Here is a 21,877-nt window from a genome sequence, read left to right on the forward strand (position 1 = left end):
GACTTGCTCCCAGGAAAACAATCTCCTTTGAAGGAACCAACTTTGACTTCTTTTCGTTGAGAGTGTAACCCAAAGAGGTGAGAATGTTCTTCACGAAATCCAAATCCTTTTCTAGTTGTTCTGGGGAGTTTGCTTGAATGAGACAGTCGTCCAGAGTTTGCTTGAATGAGACAGTCGTCCAGGCAAGGATAAATTTGAATGTTTCTCTGCCTGCAAAAAGCAATGGCTGGAGCCAGGCACTTCGTAAAAACTCTGGGAGCAGTATATAAGCCAAAGGGCAATGCAGAGAATTGAAAGTGTTGCTCTCCAGCCCTGAAGCAAAGAAACTGCCTGCAACTTTCCCTTACTGGGATGTGCAGATAAGCCTCCTTGAGATCCAAAGTTACCAGCCATGAATCCTTGCCCAGTATTGGTAGTAATAGTTGAAGGGTGAGCATCTTGAATTTGGGAATCACCAGAAAAGTGTTTAGAATGGACAGATCCAGAATAGGGCGCCAGGTGCCCCCTTTCTTGGATACCAGAAAAAGCCTTGAATAAAAACCTAGGCCTGCCTGATTTGCAGGAACTGGCTCTATAGCCCCCATAGTCAGTAGAGAAGAAATTTGAGATTCTACCTCTGCCCTGAGAGTTCTGGTTATGTCTGGGTATCCTTGTAAAACAGGGAAGGTGTGAAAGTAAAACATGTAACCTTGGTTTACTATAATGAGCACCCATTTATCGTCTGTGATGGTAGACCATACCTCTGCGAACCTGGCTAACCTTCCCCCCAAAGGGGATCCAGGGTCCGCAGAGGTAGGCACAAGAAGGCTGGAGTCATCGAGAATGTTTGCTTTGCGAAGCTGGCTTAGAACTCCCCAATTTAGCAGAAGAAAGATGCCATTGTTTAGCTCTCTGAGAGGCAGAAGCCTACCCTCTGGAAGATCTGAAACCCCTAGGCCTAGAGCAACCCTGCTTGCCGGGATCATGGAAAGACCAATTCTTGGAAGGATAATGCCTACTAAACTGAGGAGGCTGAACCTGAAGGAAATCTTTTACAGCTTGCATAGATTTTGCCTTATCCTCCAACTTCTTTAGTACCTCCTCAGCCTTATTACCAGAAAGATTGTCCTTGTGCAAAGGAACATCCAGCAATTTAGATTTAACTGGTTCAGAAAGAGGCTGCTCCCTGAGCCAAGCATGCCTTCTAATTATGGAACCAGTGGCTGCTGCTCTGCAGGAAGCCTCCAAAGTGTCAAAACCACAATGAAGTGAATGCCTATTAACTAAAGTGGCAGAATTTAGTAAGTCTTGTAAATCTTTGTTCTCCATCATGGAAGGAATATCTCCAAGTTTAGCATTAATAGCGTCCAAGGTATGCTGCTGATACTTAAGCATGTGAAAAAGAGAATTCACGGATCTAATGGCAAGAGTTTCAGAAGTATAGACTTTTTTTTACCCCACCTGTCCAAGGCCCTAGACTCCTTATCAGAAAGCACAGTTTTTTTAGCAATAGTAGCCTTAACACCCTTGGGGCCTTGAGAAATAATTTCTGGATCAGCAGTAGGGTTTTTAAAAAGGAATTGATGAGATTCAGGAACCCTGTAATACCTATCTGGTTTTCTCGGGGCAAGAGGAACAGAATTAGGAGTTAAAGAATTTTCCATGAAAACATCATCCACAACTTCCAAAACTGGAGGTATAGCCAGAGGGCTTATGCTGTGGCAAATCTAAAAATTCCCTGATTATTTTCTTAGACTGTGTAAAATCCTGATATTCCCATTTAAAATGCTCCCTAAGAGTATTCAAAGTATTCCCAAAGGAAAAATCCTCTGGAGGGGAGGCAGAAGGGATAGAGTCCTCAGCATCAGAATCCACAAAGCCAGAACAAAGTTGAGAATTTCCTTCTTCACCAGCAGACATACTGGAAATCTCAGAATCTGAGACAGACAAAACATCAGGAGATAATTCCCTAACCCTCTTTGAAGGGGGAAGATGAGAGCCCCTAATCAGGGAAAGAAGATCACCAGCCATCTTTATCAACTGGGACTGAGGTACAAGAGGGCAGGCCGATGCCTGCTTGTGAGTAGGTTTGCGACTGGAAGGTTTACTAGCAATCCGGAGGGACTTGGGAGGCGTAGCAACTGCAGAAGTCTGAATTAAGGTAGTCGGTCTGGTTCTGGTCTCATGTCGAAAAGAAGAGGCATCAGAAGCCAGTGCCTGCAAAGTGGCTCCGGACCCATCTGAGGCAGCGACAGGCAGAGGGTCTGAAGACAAAAGGTCTCGGCAGAGGCTTGCGGCTGAAAATCTGCAGACTGCAGGGGCTGCAAAAGCGCCTCACTGACTACTGCTGTGCTGACGACCAATTTCATCGGTGCGTCGTCAGTAGATTTAACACCCTAGGCCTGTCGCTGTCCTTATCTTTGCGCTTCCTAGGTATATCCGAAGTCGGGTGACAAAAAGACGCCATACCGACGAACTTAGGCCAGACTCCAAAATGCTTATACAAAATCTTAGCTCTACAGCGTATGGTACGCGGGTTAAAGGAAGCACAGAGATCGCAGTTAGGGACATCGTGCTCAAGGCCCAAACAAGTTACACAATAGGAATGGAAATCACGGAGTGGAATCTGTTTTCCACAGGCAAGACAGTTATTAACTTTATCTGACTTTCGTTAAAGCAACCCCAACGGGGTACTTATCTGAAGGCGTCTTCAACTTGGTAGTTGGAAAGCGAAACGAAGGTAAACGGCCGACCAGCATTAGTGTGAATTGCATCTGCTTCGGGCTCCGTGGCAAGAAAGACTGAGGAAATGGCGTTGGCTGCCTCCCTTTATACCTGACATACTGACATCAGTTTTACAACCAGCGGCAGCTGACACCATATACCAAGGACTCTGGTATTCGGGCCAACTGAGGACTACCAGGAACCGGACAACCCATATGTAAGGACTGCAACAGTGAAACACGAAGAACATCAGGAAGAAGCCAAGAGGAGATAAAGACGTCCAGCTGAAAGATGGAAAAACTGCGTGAGAGAAGACCTGCAACAGTTAGATGTTACATTTCAAGGGGTGAAGTGGTTCTGAATTTAGAAGTGTGGCAACAACTGACAACACCCAACCCCATGTAGAAATGGGAAAAAAGGGAGTCGATGGCAATGATAATAATAAGGTATTATCCACAGTAGTTTTACTTTACAGTCTGAAAGCTAAAAAGTCTGGTCAAGTTCACACAATATGAACAAAATCATGTTAGGCAAGTCAAAATCCTACATTTCATGCTTTCCTCTGGGTGGTGGGATATGGACCTCTTTTCTGTTCGGATTTATAAGTGAAAACTGCAGTACCTCGTAGTCTGTTGTAATCTGTATTGCTCCACTGTAGGCTCCTTCTAGTGCTTTCGTATCCAGTGTTACTCGGAATACTGCATAATATCCTGATGCTAAAATAACCTGTCAAAAAAAAAAAAAGAAAAATTACATTAACTAAATTTACTATTAGGTTTCTGCTCTTCCATCTTTTTGTTAAGTTCTGTTTCCACTCATTCCTACCAAAGTCATTTTTTTTCTCTTTCATACTCTAATTGTTGGGAATCTATACAGCTCAATCACCAATGCAGTTTGTTCTGCTGGTAATGCACAACTCTGCTAAGCAACATCACTGCAGCCACCACACCACTGCACCTGATAGCTAAATTGCTTTACTGGGGATTAGTTACTTATTTATTTTGTCTGTCTTTGTTGACTGGGAATGTAAAACTGGGCAAAACCCAATTTCAGTGGAGGCCTGGTGAAAAAAGCTCCACCACAGTACGTTTACATTAACAAGTGAATTCCAGACAGTTTTCAGAAAAGCAACAGATGTATTTCTCAGAAAAAAAAAATCAAACATTAATTACAAGACAGGATGATTACTAATTCAGGGGCAAGAGAACTGACACATTACTGACAGATCACTGAAGTATTCATTCATACCTACTACTTATCTTATTTTCACTATCCATTCTATCCTATTTATGGCACTAGGGAAGCTTGCAGCCTAACTCAGCAAGCAATGGGTGTAAGGTATGAAACCAGTCCTGGATGGAATGCCAGCCAGGGTGAGTACATCAGACTGACCACATGCAAACAAAGCTATGGGAATTTTGAATAGCCAGTTCACATACCAGTATGTCTTTGGGATGTAAGAGGGAAAGAAAAAAGACTCCAGTAGAAATACACTTGGACACAAAGAAAACGTGACATCCACTTGAAAAGCAAGAAACAAATCTTTAAATTACAAAGAATGGAATACACTTATCTTAATCATCTTTTTTTTTTTTTTCAAAAAAACATGTTTTTTCTATTCTTTTGCATAAATGAATCCAGAAGTGTGTAATAGTAAACTAAATTGCATATCCCAGATACAAATATAATGGAAACGGTTTTCTAAGTCAAAAAGCAAAACTGCATGGTACAAAAAGATTCTAACGTAAATAGCAAAGATCAAGAATAGTGCATACATTTGTTAATCATGCAAAACCACTGGACACAACAGTCCCTTTTTCAGGGGTTACCCAGGAACACTGTCTAGTCAAGTGACTTGTTCAGAGGGGGATGGACTTCAACTCTGTACACTGGGCTACAGGAAACAGCTAACAGCTCAGCTCAGAGCCTTACTCCTTCTGCTCCAAATGCTAGACATATGCAACACACACACGCACACAGTCTATATGAGAAGGCAGAATTAAAAGTAATTGTGATTCAATTACTTATTATAAACAGTGGCGGATTTAAACCTTAGCACAATGGTGGCATGCTCCTCCTCCTTTCCAAGCCAATATGCAACCTGGCCTCACAGAAAAAAAAAAATTCAACCTGCACCCCCCCCCCCCTCTCTTTTGATGTGTGCAACAGTCACAACAGAGATGCAACTGGAAGTGCCAGTCATGTGACCTGATCCTGAACGTCTCCTCAAATCACTTCTCAGCTGGGTTAGAGAAGGTGTGTGTTGGGCAGACTAAGTGAATGAGTCATGCACAAGTTAAAGAAAAACATTTTAATTGGGGATCCAGTACTAAACTTGTACTAGCCTCAACCCAGTATTTGAGTCTTCACTCCTACTCCCAGCCAGTGTGTTAGTAGCTGTTCAGAGAGTGAGGTAATAATTTGTTTTCCCTTGTTAACAGCCCTTGCAGCAAGCTGTACAATGCTATGTGGAAAACGTACCATTTGGAGATACACAGTTGAGAGTTGTTTGGTGGTCAGTTTCCTTTCAATGCACAGAAGCCTAATTTTTTTGGAAAACTTTTAAGAATAAAGCTTCAGTATGTTGACAGAAAAATGTATTGCCAAACAAAGCATGCTTTCAACTATGTACTACTTGTGGTACATTTTCCAAGTTATGTGGGAATTTTTCTTCTACAAACTGTCTTATGTTAAGCCTATCTGTGGTCAGTACTGATCGAGACTTTTCTCAAATATACCAATGTGCTTCTTGGTGATTATTTTGGCAGCAATATTTTGAGTTCGGAACTTATTTTACCTTAGACCAGAGGGAAGGATGGATGCATAGGATACAATCTTGTAAGATATAATCTTTTGCATATATGCCTTAGCTGTTTTTGTTTGTTTTTTTAATCTTAAAAGACACACACACACACACACACACACACACACACACACACACACACACACACACACTCTCTCTCTTACATCAATATATTCCTGATCGTAACAATAAACAAAAAGTTTGCAGCACTTTTTTGTTTCCTAACACTATAACAAGAGACAAAAATACTTAAAATGCTGATACAAAAGTAGGTCACTTGATCTTTCTAAGATACAGTGAGCTTGTACGCAGTGCCATTTCTGCTTTCACTTTGCAGTTGCCAGAACTCAAGACATAGAGTATTACTAATGTGCTCATCAAGCTATTAGTAATGTTGCCACCTATCCCATTTTCAGCTGGACAGTCACTCTTTAACCACTTGTTTTCAATCACCTATATTAAAAGTGAAAAGGAGACATAATTAACATCTGAAAACAAGAATTACAATCAAAATGTGTCATTTTAACACAAATAATTCATCCTTTCATTCATAAAGCATGAAATGAAAGAATGTATGGACTGTGCTCTAATTCGCAGTTCTTTGGTGTTTATTGGCTTTTATGTAAATAAAACCATGTCTATTCGCATTGATTAGTGTGATAAGCAGCTGTGTTTTAATAACGTGTAATTACAATAGACAAGTGTTGGGGGCAACAAAATTATATCACTCAGATGTCTGATTCTGACCGAATGTATTATTTGCTCTTTAAAAAAGTCGACAATTATATACGCTGGTCAGTCTTGCATGAAGGAATGAAAAGTTCAGTTTCTTTTGTACCTGTCACTTTAAAAAAAAAAAAAAGAAGAAGAAGAAGAAAATAAATTTGGTCAAAATAAAACATCCACAATGTTATACAGTCAGTAAAATAGCTGTAATAGGTGGACATGTTGTTTGTAATACCTCTCAACTGTCCAGATTTTCTGTGATTTCCTGAATTAATATTAAAATTCTCTGTCACTTCCAATTTCCTGAATGCAGCCTTTTTGGTCTAATTACTGTACAAGCACATTGGCAAATCCATTTTAACCTGGATTTTTTCACACACGCCTGTCAACGGGGCCCATACTTCCACTGCTTCTGTCCCACTGTTATGGTGCTTTTTTGCTCACTTGGAATGAGCCATGTAGTCTGTGGGAATACAGGGGGATCTTCTATTATGCTGCCTTCTTAAAAGTACTCAATTGCATTTATTTTGCTGCATTTATTACTACTTGTTAGTAGCCTGGTTAAATTATAACTGTTATTCTAAGCCTTTTGGTTTAAGCACTTGGGCTTCAGGCCAGTTTTACATTAAGAAGATTTCTGGTCTGCAGTCTTGTGGGAGGACAGGGTAGATACTGCCCTTCTGAGCTGGGAATTTCTGGTTAAAGGCTTATCGTGCCTGCTTATTTCAACTGTTTCTTTCTGAAACTGGTGTGCCTTGTTTGCTGCAGCATAGACAAGATTCAGACCTGCTGACTCCAGCTTTGTTTGTATAACTTCAGCACTAATCCAGTCCATCTTTTTTTTTGGAGAAGGTTCCCCTGTACCCTAGTGGCAGGAGAGTACAGCTAGAACTTGTCTAATTGAAGACTGCTAGAACAGGGCTCAGTTGAGCTTTATTGGTTGTTTAAATCAGTTTGCTCGTTTGTTACTGTTATATTAAAAAAACAATTCTAGCTTGTTTTCCCACCTTTCCTGTTACTAGAGTAGTCCAGATACAGATTTGCTGTATTCAGGACTGTATTACAGTTTCTTTGTTCCTCAGACCTTTCTGTGCTAGAGGGAAGCCTCTCAGCTTATCAGTGGGAGTGGTAAGCACTAGGTAGCCTATCTACCACAAGAGGAGTGGTTTCTAGCTTCCTTTCAACTTTCTGCTTTAAAAGCCCGTGTTTGAGCACCATGCAGCGCCACTAAGCTAGGGTAAACTATTATCAGTGCCAGAAAGTCTGCTCTTCAATTTTTCCGTTAGATCTTGTTAGTTCTCTTCTCTCTTGCATTTAATTAGCTTATTCACCTAGCACTTCATCTGGCTTCTGGTAGCAATTATTGTAGCACACAAGTGCTAACAGCACTAAACGTCCTATAAGGAAACCACTCCAAATAATAATCATCCCTCCTGGTATGTCTAAAGGTCAGTTCCCTGTGCTTTCTTCTATTAACCTGGTGAACTTGTGCATTCTGAGGCAGTGTAGCAACTGCTTCGTACACAGACAACCTTCTCCTCTTACCTCCCAACACTCAGACTTATGAAAGATGCACTTATATATCCACTGGAAGACATGCACTCTCCAGCCAAGACCAGAAACAGCTGGTCAACAGGAGAAAGTCAACACCTGCATCACACCACATGGAACATAGCCCTCCAGAACACCCACCATCACAGCTCTAACATAAAAACACAAACCACACACACACCTTCTCAGAGGCTCTCAACAGAAATCTACACAAACAGCAGAGACCTCCAAATCAGAAATACACTTGACCACCACAACATAGCACAAATCACAAGACACACAGCTAACCTAAACAGTGTGCCTCTCAACCTAAGCTCCTAAGGTAAAACAGCTTGCCCAATACACTAATCACAGGTGACTCGATAGTGAGGCACACTGATGTGCCACTCACTAGGTTGAATAAGGAGAAGGTAACAGTCAACTGTCTGTCGGGTGCCAGGATGCAACACGTAACAAACGCACTCAGGCCACTCCACAACAAGCACAATTATGACTCTGTCATTGTCCATATGGGTGTGAATGACCCGAGACCCACCTCCCTGGACTACATGAAAAGAGACATGGAGGTGCTCTTGGATTATGTGGCCCAGGCAGGTATGACCCTAGTTCTGAGCAGCATCCTACCATTGCCCAGAATGATACCGCAGTACAAGCAGAAAATGACTGACTTCAACAATTGGCTAAGTTTCTGGTGTCATTCTAAGGGGAACAAGTATCTGTCTGCTTGGAATGATATGATTGACAGACTTCGATGCTTTGCCAGAGATGGCCTGCATTTGTCACCCTTAGGTTTCTGGATACTGGCTAAGGCTCTTGCCACCTCTATAGTGCCTTTTTTAGGCGGTGTTCCAAAGACCAAATTACCACCATAACAGCTATAAATAAATGCAATCTGAGGGTCATGCTGCTCAATGCTAGAAGTCTAAATCTCAAGATGCACTCGCTCAAAGCACTCCTCAAAATGGAGAACATTGACATTTGTGCTGTAATGGAGACCTGGTTTAAAACAGCAGAAAGCACCCCTGCGCTACCAGGCTATAACTTATTCCACACCTTTAGGCGCAAGAGCAAGGACCGAAGCTCCAAAGGCAGTGGCGTCTCCATATTTATAAAGGATACGCACACCTCCAAACTAGTAGCCTTGCATAACGCATTGGAGATACTTCAGGTACAACTAACAGTAGGTAAGACGGCGATTCAGGTTGTAGCCTACTATAGGTCCCCAACCATGTTTTTACATTTGATATGTTTGCATTTAATACTGTATTGATGACATTTTGGGTAACAGTGTATTAAAGGCTTACAGACCAATTATTTTTGATGTTATGTCTTGAAATGGGGAAACCCTCATGAAATGTGGTGAAGACTTTAAATTCTGAACTGGTTCATAAATGAAGACTTGACTTAAGATGGATGAAAAAAATATACAAGATTTGAATATGAGAAAACTAATTATGATGTGAATATAAACTAATACTTCAGATGAATTACTAAACGGGGATGCCTTCTAAATAGCATGAAACATGACCTATCAGGGCCTCTGGAATTACTATTTAACTGTAGCCTCCAAACAGGCTTCGAGACTCATGAATGGAGAAATGCAACAGTCATCCCTCTGCAGAAAGGTGGGCCATCTACAAACCCATAAGTCTCAGAAGCCTTGTATGTAAAGCCATGGAAAGAATTACCATGGAGATGATCAAAACAGATATACAGCACTGGACCCAACCCAGTTTGGTTTTGACAACGGCAGATCATGCCTACTCAACCTGGTGGACTTCTTTGAGAAGATCACCAAAGCAATGGATGAGGGTAAAATTGTTCACACTGCCTACCTTGACCTGGCCAAGCCATTTGACACAATACCCCACTCAGGCACTGACAAACTCAGGAGGTTAGGTACAAACCCATATGTCATCTGGTGGATAGCCAACTGGCTCACAGACAGGTCCCAGGAAGTTAGAATTGGGGAGTCCACTTCTACAAAGAGGCCAATCAAAAGTGGAATCCCTCAGGGATCAGTCCTTGGACCGCTCTTTTTTGACATTTACTTCTCAGAAGTCAAGGCCAATGTCAGTGGACTCTGGTTGACTGAATTTGCAGATGACTGCAAATTAGGAGCTGTCACTGAATCTCATACTGACACAAATGTTCTCCAGGAGGGGCTGACACAGACAAACAACTGGTGTTACAGCCATGGACTAAAACTAAATGCCAAGAAATGCATAACAGTATCCTCTGGGAAGTCATCCATCCCTGGAAACTATCATATTGACAACACACCCCTTAGAGCTGACCCAGTAGTCAGAGACTTAGGGACACACACAGACAGTAATTGAGCCTTTGATAATCACGTGTCGACAGTGGTGAGGAAATCAGTCTACGTTGCTCAACTTATAAACAAAGGTATGGCATCTAAGCCAAAGGAAGTAATTGTTCCACTGTATTCAGCATTCATCAGACCTATCACTGAGTACAATGTCCTCTTTGATATGTACCTAACCAGGCATACCCAACAACTTGAACGTCCAAAGAGGTTCCTCACTAAAAGAATATAGGGTTCATAGGTTGGTACTAGGCTATCGGCCCTAGAGCCTATGCAAGCCTAGACATAACAATTCCCTGGATATTTCTTCCCACAGTATTTACTTCTCTGGACCCCTGTCTAGCAGGGCGACTGACATGATCCACGGGGTGAATTTCCTATCTCCCATCCAATCATCAAGGCTCCTTTTGAAGAGGGCCAATGAGGCGCTCTGCTTGACATGTATGGGCAGTCTATTCCAGAGTAAGGGGAGTCTCTGGGTCAGGAACCTATCCCTCCAGCATGTTTTGTTCATTGTGATGACAAGGTTTAGATCCCTAGAGCGTGTGGCTCTGAGGGATTGGGATTTCTTTAAGTGGAGCATGTCCAACAGCTCAGGGTTTGACATGGCCTTATATGTTAAGCAGAGATTGCCTCTGAGTAGACGATATGCCACAAAGTATAGCTGGAGTTTTTTTAGATGGTCAGCATATGGCATCTGCTTTAGCGTAAGTAATATGTCCTATGCTGACTGCCTCAAGGCCCTATCCCTGTATTCTATCTCCTACAGGCTTTTGAGGGGAGATCTATGCCTGGCATACAGGGCATTGTCAGACGCCACTCACTCAGATGGACCTTCTGCATATCCACAAAATAAACAGTACCAGAATTTCCCATTCGAAAGACTTAAACCTTGCCTGTGATATAAATAGGACCTGCTGGAGAGAGAGGTATGTATCCCAGAGACTACCCCGTCTATGGAACAGGCACCCTATCCATGTGAAGCAATTCAAGTGCAACTTAGACAATTCGATGAGAAACTTGAAATTCATCCCTGGTTTGGCACCTATGTCTCTAATGCAAAGAGGTAACCTGTAAATGGTTCATCTCCCAGACCCATGCTTACACTTATCAAGGATGTCAGAACTTGTCAGAGATTCGGGATGCATGGCTAGGCTTAAAAAGGCCCTTGTGGTCGTTGGCCTAGTAAACACCTATGAAGCTATAAAAGGTAAAAGAATGGATGTGCAGAATAATGTTATTAAGGAGTTGAGAGGAGTACTTATTCTGAAGGAGTTAAATGTTAGTGGCAGCAAATAGGAGAGAAGGAAAAGCATGAGGAAAAGATTAACTAGGGTAGAACTGGCAACTGAACTAATGAAGAAAACAGCAAGACAAGTTCCAAAAAGGAACACGGTATGATGAAGGAGATGCAAATGACCACTGGATGGAGATGAGATTTAAGACTGTATTTGTTTACAGAGAGAATGGTGGCGCTCTGTAATGGACCATCTGACACTGCAGTGTAATGCAGATCAGCAGAAGACTTTAGAAGTGACTGGGACAAATGAATGATGGGGAGGAGTGGAAAGAAGGATCGGGCAACTACATAAGGGGTGGAAGTAGCAACAGTATTGTGACAGAAAATTAATTGTACTTAAAACCAGTGAAAGAACATTAAAAGATAAAATATGTTTATAATCTACTGAGAAAAGATTTCTGTGTTCAGTAATTTGTTGATCCATCTAAAAGTTTGTCCTAGTGGTTTATATTTGATTTTGTATAATATTAAAGTAAATTTTCAGTTCAGTCTTCTGTGAAATGTTACAGTGGTTGTATTTTGTTTACTAAAATGACTGTTTTTTTGGGGGGGATTTTTTTAGTAACCACCAGTTCCTTAACTTTGTTGTGGTGCTCTTAATTAACTAAAGTTCATTGTTTTCACAGAATCACTATACACTTACAAAATTATTTACTTGTGGGGTACTGCCTTCAGTGGGACTTTGATAGGTTATCATAATGAATATGTAAGCTATGCCATGGAGAGATAATGTCACTTAGAACAGGCAACCAAAAACCTACCTGGCATGCCTTGAAACAACTGGTGCTATCTGTAAATGTGCTATGTGCTGGACAGAAATTACCAGCCTCCACAATCAAAGCCATACCACAGTGATATACAACAGAATGCATAATGCTGTCTTTTCGCAAGTGCTGTTAGAATATCTTAAGGTGATCTTTTCACAGCCCCCACCCCCTACCCCCTGTGTTCCACTTCCCACTGACTACCCTGCTCTGCAAATTCCTTGATCCACCACTGATAAAACCAAGCATGCCCAGTACTTTGGAAACATTTTTTTTATTCTGTATCTTTTTGCCACCATACCTTCCAATTATTAATCCTCCCCAGTGGGACTTACCCCACTATTTCCTCATACCAGGGAGGTAACCTGTACAGAACAGGGCAGAGCTGTCCGGAAGGACACTTATTCAGGCAGCTATGAGAGATGCTTTTGCCTCATGGGTATCTAGCATCAAGGGTATAATTTTAGTAGCTCTAAACCAGCCACAGAGGGAATATTAGCACCTGCATGACAGGAGGGACTATAAGGATATGCACACTTCCTTGCACATGTTAGCTGTCCATGTATTCCTCAACAGTGGCTTCATGTTTAACATATAGGCCTTTGCATGCACTAAGCTGCAGCACAAGCCAGTCTGGTACCATCTCACCATTTCCCAAGGCTGACTAAGCTCTATTCTAGTCACTTCCACCCTTCTCTGCCTGGCTCTTCCAGCACCCATGCTGCTACACAAACTCATGTTTATCTGGGTTGCAGAAAGGGCTTTGCCTTTCTGCATCACAGACACAGTTGGAAAACAATGCAGAAAGCAAAACGGTCAGTACTGCAATCTCCTGCAGTGTTAAATTCTGAATTGCACATACCAGTATTGTGTATATGTGTGTGTGTGTGTGGGGCCCTCAGTGTAGCGCAATCCTTTCCACACTACTGCAATTTAATATGTTCAGCCTCAGAAATCGCAGCCTTATCACTTCACAGGCTCATTGGTATATACTAGGTTAATGACCACCAGGGCCTTTATAAGCTTAGCCATGGAAGCCAACTCAATTGTGTACCTAGGTATCATGATCATTTATTAACAGGTGGTATATGCTTGTTAGGAAGTTTCTAGAGGTCATGTGAGGGAGTGGGTATGTCAGCTTGGGCATTACTGTCTGCTTCTGTCAATCAGAGACATGGGGGAAAGACCCAGGGTGAATTCTCAAGTTCCCATGCAGTGGTCAAGGTTATGCTTAAATAGTGTTAGGGACGGACTCTGCTTCACATGGATGGGCAGCCTGTTCCAGAGCATGTGGAACTTCTGAGACATCTGTCTCAACAATATGTCTTATTTTTGTCACAAGCAAAATTTAAATCCTTGGATCTAGCGATCCTGATGCTGTTCATTTCACAGATGTGCAAAACGTCCATCAAAGCTGGATCTGAGGATGCCTTGTATGCCAGGAATAGATCACCTCTCAGTAACCTGTAGGACATAATATATAGCGATAGGGCCTTAAGGTAATCTGTACAGGACAGTGTATTTATACATTGGATTCTCCTGGTAAGGAACCTTTGTGGGCATTCCAAATGTTGCATACGTCTGGTCAGTTACCTGGCAGAGAGAGCACTATACTCAACGATGGTCTAATAAAGACTGAATATAGTGTCACTATGGCTTCCTTGGACCTGGATGCCATGCCCCTACTTACAAACTGGTGACATAGAATGTTTTTCTTATTACCTTGGCCACATGGTCAAAGGCCAGATTACAGTCCACATATGTTCCCAGATCCCTGAAAAGTGGGTCAACCTTTAGCAGTGTCCAATTGTAGGTTCACAGGTTCATACTAGGCTATCTGCTCTGGGGCAATTATAAGCCTAGCCCCATTCTGTATGGCTTACGCCACCCCTTGATTTGAGTATACTGTACCCTTTTTAAGGTTTAGTTTACTGTGCCTCTGTCTAATAGTGACACGGGAGTAATCCCTGGGACAAACCTACGATCCCCCATCCACCTATCGAGATTCTTCTTGAAGAGATTCAGTGAGGTGCTCTGCCTCACATGAACTGGAATTCTATTCCAGAGCGAAGGGAGCCTCTGGGTTATGAACCTGTCCCTCCAGCAAGTTCTATTTATTTCTGTGCTGAGGCTGAAGTCCCTCGAGCGTGTGGCTCTAAGGGATTTAGATTTACTGAGGTGGAGCATGTCCATTAATTCTGGATTTGACATAGCTTTGTATGTCAGGCATAGATCGCCTCAATGTAGGCGGTATGCAACTGAGTAGAGCTGGAGTTTTTTTAACCGAGCAGCATATGGCATCTGTTTGAGACCCTTGATCCTCTTGGTGAGATACTTTTGGGGTCTTTCAAATTGCTGCAGGTGTCGGGTAAGGTACATCCCAAAAGGGGCATTGTATTCTATGATGGGCCTGATGAGGGATGAATAAAGGCACGATTACCTCTCTTGATCTAGATGTGAAACCCTTCGTGATGAGGTGGGCTATGTAGAAGGTCTTTCTAACCACTTTGGCAATGTGGTTTTCAAAGGAGAGATTGTTATCAACTTGGGTCCCCAGGTCCCTAATAACTTTCTCTGTACTTAATGGGTTTCCGCCTATGTGGTAATTTGTGGGCACATTGTTTTTGCCAAAGGGTATGACTCTACATTTTTTGGCATTTAGCTTTAAACCATGGCGCTGGCACCAGTTATCTGTCTCTGTGAGACCTTTTTGAAGGATGTTTGTGTCAGCTGGAGAGTTGATTATGGCGCCCAGTTTGCAGTCTTCTGCGAACTTGGTGAGCCATAGTCCTCCCACGTTTGCCTGTACCTCGGAAAAGTATATACCGAACAAAAGTGGTCCCAGGACAGAACCCTGTGGGACGCCACTTGTGACCGGTTTCGAGTCTGACATGGCTCCAGCAACTCTCACTCTGTGGGTTCTGTCTTTGAGCCAGTTTGTGACCCATCTTGTGACATAGGGTTTATATTTAAGCTGGATATCTATGATGTCCGAGTGGGGTATTGTGTCAAATGCCTTTGCAAGGTCCAGATAAGCTGTGTGGACTACCCTTCCTTCATCTATGGCTTTGGTGACTGTTTCGAAGAAGTCAACCAGGTTCAAAAGGCAGGATCTGCCCTTGACAAAGCCGAACTGGGTAGGATCTAGTGTCTGTAGGTCCCCAATGTCTTTGTTTATGAGCTCCATGATGATCCTCTCCATAGCCTTGCAGACTAAGCTAGTCAGGCTTATGGGGCGATAGTTTCCAGGGTCCGTAGAGACTCCACCTTTGTGGAGTGGGACCACTGTTGCTATACGCCATTCTATGGGCACATATCCTGTAGTGAGGCTGAGATTGTATAGCTGTTTTATTTGAGGGATTAGTTCCTCTTGGAGTTCATGTAGGACGCAACCTGGGACGCCATCTGGTCCCATGGAAGCAGTGTTTTTTGCTTTGGAGAGGGCAGCCTTCACCTGAGCATCAGAGATTTTTGGGAAGCAGCCCTCTGCCAGGATAGATACTTGCTCTTTTGGGGGGGTGGAGAAGTTTGCACTGAACCTGTCTGCCAGGATATTGGCGATGTCTGTGGGTTCAGTGTATTTTTTGTCATTTAGAATCAACTCAGAACAAGTCTGGGAGTTGCATCCCAGGTTTCTAACATAACTGAAAAATGCCTTATGATTGTCTTTGGTGTCCTGTGCAATTGGAGGATTTTATGAGGGATCGTAATTTTTTGCTAGTACTGATCAAAGATGCCTTCCCTATTAGGGATTTTGCTCTATCATGTAGTAGCTTCCTCCTTCTGTTGTACAGTTTATTTATGGCAGGTGTTCACCAGACTGGACGCCTGCCTTTGGATGATTGGGTCTTGGTTTTGTTTGGGATAGCATGATCCATGCATTCCTGGAGATGTCCGTAGAATGCGTTTATATAGGATTCTGCAGTTTGGGCCGTAGTTTCCACTGGCCCTGGGGCCTTGAAGGATTCCACTTCGGTTTTGAGAAGTTCGCTTTTGAGAAGTTTTTCACTGTGGTTTTCTGGGCTGGGGGTGGGGTCGGGATGTGGACATCCAGTGAAATTAATTTATGGTCTGATCTTACCAATGACGGATATACTTCTGGTGTGGAGCATAGAGTCCCCATGTTGGTAATGATCAGGTCTAGTATGTTGTCCCCTCTTGTGGGAGTGGTGACTAGTTGTTCCATAGCATTTGAGTTTATAATTTCCAGGAACCTTTGGGCTAAGGTGCTGGGGCTTGAGTAGTGCTCCCAGTCAATGTTTGGGTAGTTGAAGTCGCCCAATATAATGGTGTTCAGGGAGATCTTCATGTTCTCCAATGTTTTCAGGAAAGCCGAGTGGGATTCCTGACTTTAAGAGGGTGGTCTGTAGGATGCTATAAACTGAAAAGCAGTCTTGCCCACTGTTAGTTAAACATGGATGGTCTCCGATACTTCGTGCAATGCCACTAACCTGGAGGTGTGAATATCCTTGATAAATATGGAAACTCCCCCTTCTTTTGTGGTTCAGTCCGAGTTTTGGGGCCGAAAAGCATGATATGAGGTATAGCCTGGTAGTGCTGGGGTGCTCTCTGGAGCCTTGAACCAGGTTTCTGTCACTGCACAGATATTGATGTTCTCCATACTGAGGAGAGCTTTGAGTGCATGCATCTTGAGGTTAAGACTTCTGGCGTTTAGCAGCATTACCCTTAGTTTCTTGCTCCTTGTGCTGTCTATGGGGGTGGGTTTGACTTTTGAGCCTTGCCTAAAAAAGGCACTATGGGGGTGGCAAGAGCCTTTGCCAATATCCGAAAGCCCAGTGGTGACAGGTGCAAGCCGTCCCTAGCGAAGCAGCGTGGCTTGTCGAGCATGTCATCCCAGGCTGACAGACACTGGATCCCCTTTGAATGACACCAAAATTTTAGCCAATTGTTAAAATCGATCATTTTGTCTTTGTACTGTGGCATCATTCTTGCAGTTTTCCCAAAAGGTACTACAAGGCATTTCTTCCACTAACTTGTAAACTGTGGCTTTGACGATAGTCATTTGTCTGTGCTAGACCCTCTTGAAAGATGTTTATGTCATGGAGGGGAGAAATTTATGAAAGAGCCCAATTTACAGTCATCTGCAAACTTGGTCAGCAAAGGCCTTTGAAATTAGCCTTACCTCTGAGAAGATGATGCAAAATAGGAGTGGTTCCCAACAGAGCCTCGAGTTTCAACACTGATTACCAGTCTCTTAGTGGAGGTGGTCTCACCAATCCTGACTTCCTTGGAGCTGTCTGTGAGCTAGCCGGCAATCCAACGAGTTAAACAGGGGGTTATGCCCAGTTCGGTGAGTTTGTCAACTAATCTTTTTGCTGTGGCTATCTGGTCCTTTGGCTTGGTCGTGCTGTTTTTACCTTCTGACAGTTTGTCAACCATACCCGAAGTGGGATATTGTATCAAACACCTTAGCCAGGTCCAGAACAAGAAACATTTTTATTAAATTATCACTATGACATAGAAAATAATACATTTATATAAACAAAAAAAAAAAAAACATATTGACAATTTTAGTTGCAAACATTATACATCACTTATAATTCAGACCCAAGAACAAGAAAGCCCTAAAAGTAGCCAGAGGCAAACTGAGAAAAGGTATAAAAGAAGCAAAGAGAACTTATGGCAGAAAGATCCAGGGTCACTTTAATGATCAAAATGATACCAGACATGTAAGGAAGGGCATACAAACCATAACAGACTACAAACCTGCATCAGCCTCTTGCGATGACAGCACTGTATTCTTGAATGAGCTGAATAGATTCTTCAGCAGGTTTGATGTAGATAACAAAACAGTGGCAAACAAACTCCCTGTCAGTAAGGATGAAGTAGTGCTGCACCTAAACACAACAGATGTCCTCAGAACTTTGAGACATGTCAACCCAGAAAAAGCAGCTGGCCCTGATAACATCATGGGCAAAGGCAGGGTACTGAAAGACTGTGCATGAGAATTAGCATTGGTGCTTACGGGCATTTTCAACACTTCACTGCAACTAGCTTGTGCACCAAGGCACTTTTGGAAAGATGCCCATCCTTCCGTTAGTCAATAAACCACAGCCAACAAATCTAAATGACTACTGACCAGCTGCTCTGATGTTGACAGTGATGAAGTGTTTCAAAAGGCTGATTAAAAACCACATAACCTCAAACATACCAGCACTGCAGTTTGCATACAGGCTGAACCACTGCACAGCAAATGCCATCGCTCTAGCACTTCATGAAACCTTAAACCATTTGGAAGGTAAGACCTGCTATGCCAGAATGCTACTCATGGACTTCTGCCTTCAACACAGTCATCCCTCAGAATCTAGTAAAAAAACTAGTACAGCTGGGCATCAACATCCAGTGATGCAAATGGATTCTAAGTTTTCTCACAAACAGGCCTCGAAAGGTTTGTATGGGCGACAACAGTTCTGGAAGCATAACTCTGAACACAGGGGTACTGCAGGGATGTGTCTTGGGTCTTTTATTATTCATCTTGCTGACACATGACTAGGTAGCCAAACAGTAGTTCAATAAAATCATCAAATTCACAGATGACGCCATGATCAGAGGTCTAGTCAGGAATGGAGAGGAAGCAGCCTACAGAAGCTAGGTGCAGCAACTGATAGGATGGTGCAATAGCAACAACTTAGCATGGAATGTTAGCAAAACCTAAGAACTGATTGTGGACTTCAGAAGGTGTCAGGAAGCGCAAAAGTCTAGAGATAAAAGGGGTGCCAGTGCAGAGGGTCAAGAGCACGAAGTTTCTGTGAATACACCTCTCAGAGGACTTGTCCTGGTCAGAGCACACCAATTATACTGTCAAAAAAGCACAGCAATGGTTGCACTTCTTAACGAAACTGAGAAAAGCAAATGTGTTGCAGTCCATCCTCCAAGCATTCTATACAGCACCATCGAGAGCATCCCAACCAACATCATCGCAGTCATCCCACTGTAGAGCTCTCAAGTGAGTTGTAAGCAGAGCAGAGAAACTCAATGGTTCTTTACACCCTTGGAAGACTTGCATGAAACTTGATGCATAGGAAGAGCCAGAAAGATAACCAATGACTTTACCCATTCTGTAAAATGCCATGTTCTCCCGCCTCTCTTCAGGTATAAGATACAGAAGCATGCACTGCAAGACTTCCAGACTGAACAACATTTTTTCTCCCTTATCCATTAGACTGTTGAAATCTATCAACAGATGAACCAGTAGAAAGTTAGCTCCTTCATTCCCCCCAATCACCTAGGCATGTATATAATGTATATAGCTGCCTTATTAGCAATGGCACACATTACAAGCTCATCACATTCCTACAAATTTTACACAGTTCATACGAGTGCAATAGAGATAGTCAATGTCCATTTTTGAATGTGCGGTTCTGTCTGTTCTTCACCTGTACGCTTACATGAGATATTCAAGAGTGTAATACACACTGTGCAATATCTACATGTTGTTCTATCCATTTTTACTTATATGTTATGTTTTTCTGATGTCAAATTACTTTTTTTTAGTATAATATTTTCTGTATGTATGTCTTTGCACTGGGAATGAAGCAACGTAATTTTGTTCAGCTACACTGTGGTGTAGATTTGAATGACAATAAAGTTTACTTTGACTTTAATCTACCCAGTCATTTTCAGTCATTTATTACCTAGCTCATTCAAATCCTGCCTTCTTTTAAACCTCATTCTTCCCCTATGTATTGTTCTCACAATTCCCATTTTTCCTATGCAGTTTGCTCCTACCCTTTGCTAAAGATCTCAATTCCATTTGCTTTATCTTTGTTACTATATTCACTACTTCTAGTACAGTTGATTTGGAATTTGACTTCCATTTTCTACTAAATGTTTTTTTGGCACTCACCATAATTAGACTCAGCAAGGCCTTACTATGTCTAGGTAATTCCAATTTTGTATCACAGCTCATTTCCCTAAATACACCAAATTGCTCACCACATATCTCTGATAGAGTAGTCCTGCAGGTAATCTTTAAAGTCAGTCAACTCATTACACCCCAGAAAATATACTCTCAATTACCTCTTTCTTCCCCATCACACCTCCAACATTTGCTGCCTACCTGAGGAAAAATTCTCTGCAGACTACTTGTGGTATTAAAATACCTATGTACACATTTCCAAGCAAAAATCCTAAATCTAGATGTCGTTGCATATTTGTGAGACGTACATATATCCCCCATTGTTTCTTTGTGAATTGCTTATCCTAATTTCTCTTTCCCATCCTAACTGCTTCTGACTGATTTTTATAATTATCATGCAATATTTTATATGCTCTACTAATTATTCCTTTTATTACAGCAGCTTCTGTTCTAGATTCTACTAAAAACTCCACCAGTGCTGGCTTTCGTTTAGGACTCCCCCACTTCTTTCTCTTTGCCTATACTCTGATATCAATCCTTGACAGGGAAGGCAATTTCTAAGCTGCACGCCAAAAAAATTATTGGCATCTTCTTAGTCTATTACCTTTTCCTTTTTGGTTATCTGCTCCCAATACCTTGGCTCCTTTGCCAGTTTTCTCCAATAAATTCCAGCCCCTTCTTGCCTATTATCTGTATCCCTAACTGCAGTTATCCCTATCAGCAGAATCTCCTTTCTCCGTTCCTGTGTTGGCTTAGTTCTTAGAATACTTTTTTCTACTTTATGAATATAATATTCTGTTTATTGTTATTCTCCTTAAAGATCAGCATCCATAATTCCAGTCTCTCCTTGTTACTTGAGCTTCCCCTGATTAATCATCATCTCTTTCCACTTTGAATTATAGGTTTCTTCTCGTGCTATGTATAGGAGCCTAAACTGCGTAGCTCTGAAATATCCTCCAAATTGGGTAATTCCAATCAACCTTGTTCTATTAGAAGAATCAGCTATTGCACTGGACTCTTGTCATCTTCCCCTCCCAGATAAAATCCTTCAGCTCTTTATTAATTGCTATCTACAACTTCTCCTCTGGTTGATAAAAATACACCTGACCTGTGTATAACACTAAGGGAACTAAAAACATTTTAACTGCTTGTATCTTACTATCCATATAACAAAGCTTCCAATTTCTGTTTTTGTATTATCCTTTGTTTAGTCTCTTCTCACATATCCTTAGGTGCCACACAGGTATAATTTTTAATCCATAGTCCCAAGTACTTCATTTTATTATGTCCCCATAAATTTGGATATTGCTGAACCTACTCATGTGTGGGCACATAATTTAATGCTATTGCCTTTGTTTTAGCTTCATAAATGTATCCCAAAAATATATGAAACTGTCTCAATATGTTCCACAACACTGAAATGTTCTTTCTGGTTTTATCAGCTATAAAATATCTGCAAATACAGCCATCTTTTCTTCACTACAATATCAATTACATCCTTGAACTACTGAATCTATTTTCTTTGCCAGTGGTTCTAAACATAATGCAAATAACAAACAGGACACCACTGCCTGGTTCCTCTGCTCAAGCAGAAATTATCAGAGAGGAACCCACTCACTTTAATTTTCACCTCCAGTTCCTCATATATCCTTCTTAATCAACCTTAAAATTTTATCAGGGAATGCAAATGCTTCCACTGACCTGCTCATAAAGTCCCAGCTTACTCTGTTGAATGCTTTCTTTGAATCAAGACCAACCAATAGCAGCAATATTTTCTTATAAGCTGCTTCCCTCTGAATCATCAATGTTCTGTTAATATTGTCAA

The 21,877-nt window shown here is 41.9% G+C and overlaps 1 protein-coding gene across 2 annotated transcripts in view; it reads right to left on the bottom strand.

The window, feature by feature from the left end:
• The window catches only part of TMEM131 (transmembrane protein 131), a 3,850,119-nt gene that overhangs the window by 1,052,566 nt on the left and 2,775,676 nt on the right, over positions 1-21,877 (bottom strand). For both annotated transcript variants that reach the window (XM_044072169.1, XM_044072168.1), the window contains exon 18: positions 3,325-3,429. In XM_044072169.1, coding sequence (XP_043928104.1) covers positions 3,325-3,429 — 105 coding nt within the window. The remainder of the gene's footprint in view (positions 1-3,324; positions 3,430-21,877) is intronic.

Source organism: Protopterus annectens, chromosome 5.part0 (genome assembly GCF_019279795.1).
Source record: "Protopterus annectens isolate FY-2018-M chromosome 5.part0, PAN1.0, whole genome shotgun sequence".
Taxonomy (NCBI): Eukaryota; Metazoa; Chordata; order Ceratodontiformes; family Protopteridae; genus Protopterus; species Protopterus annectens.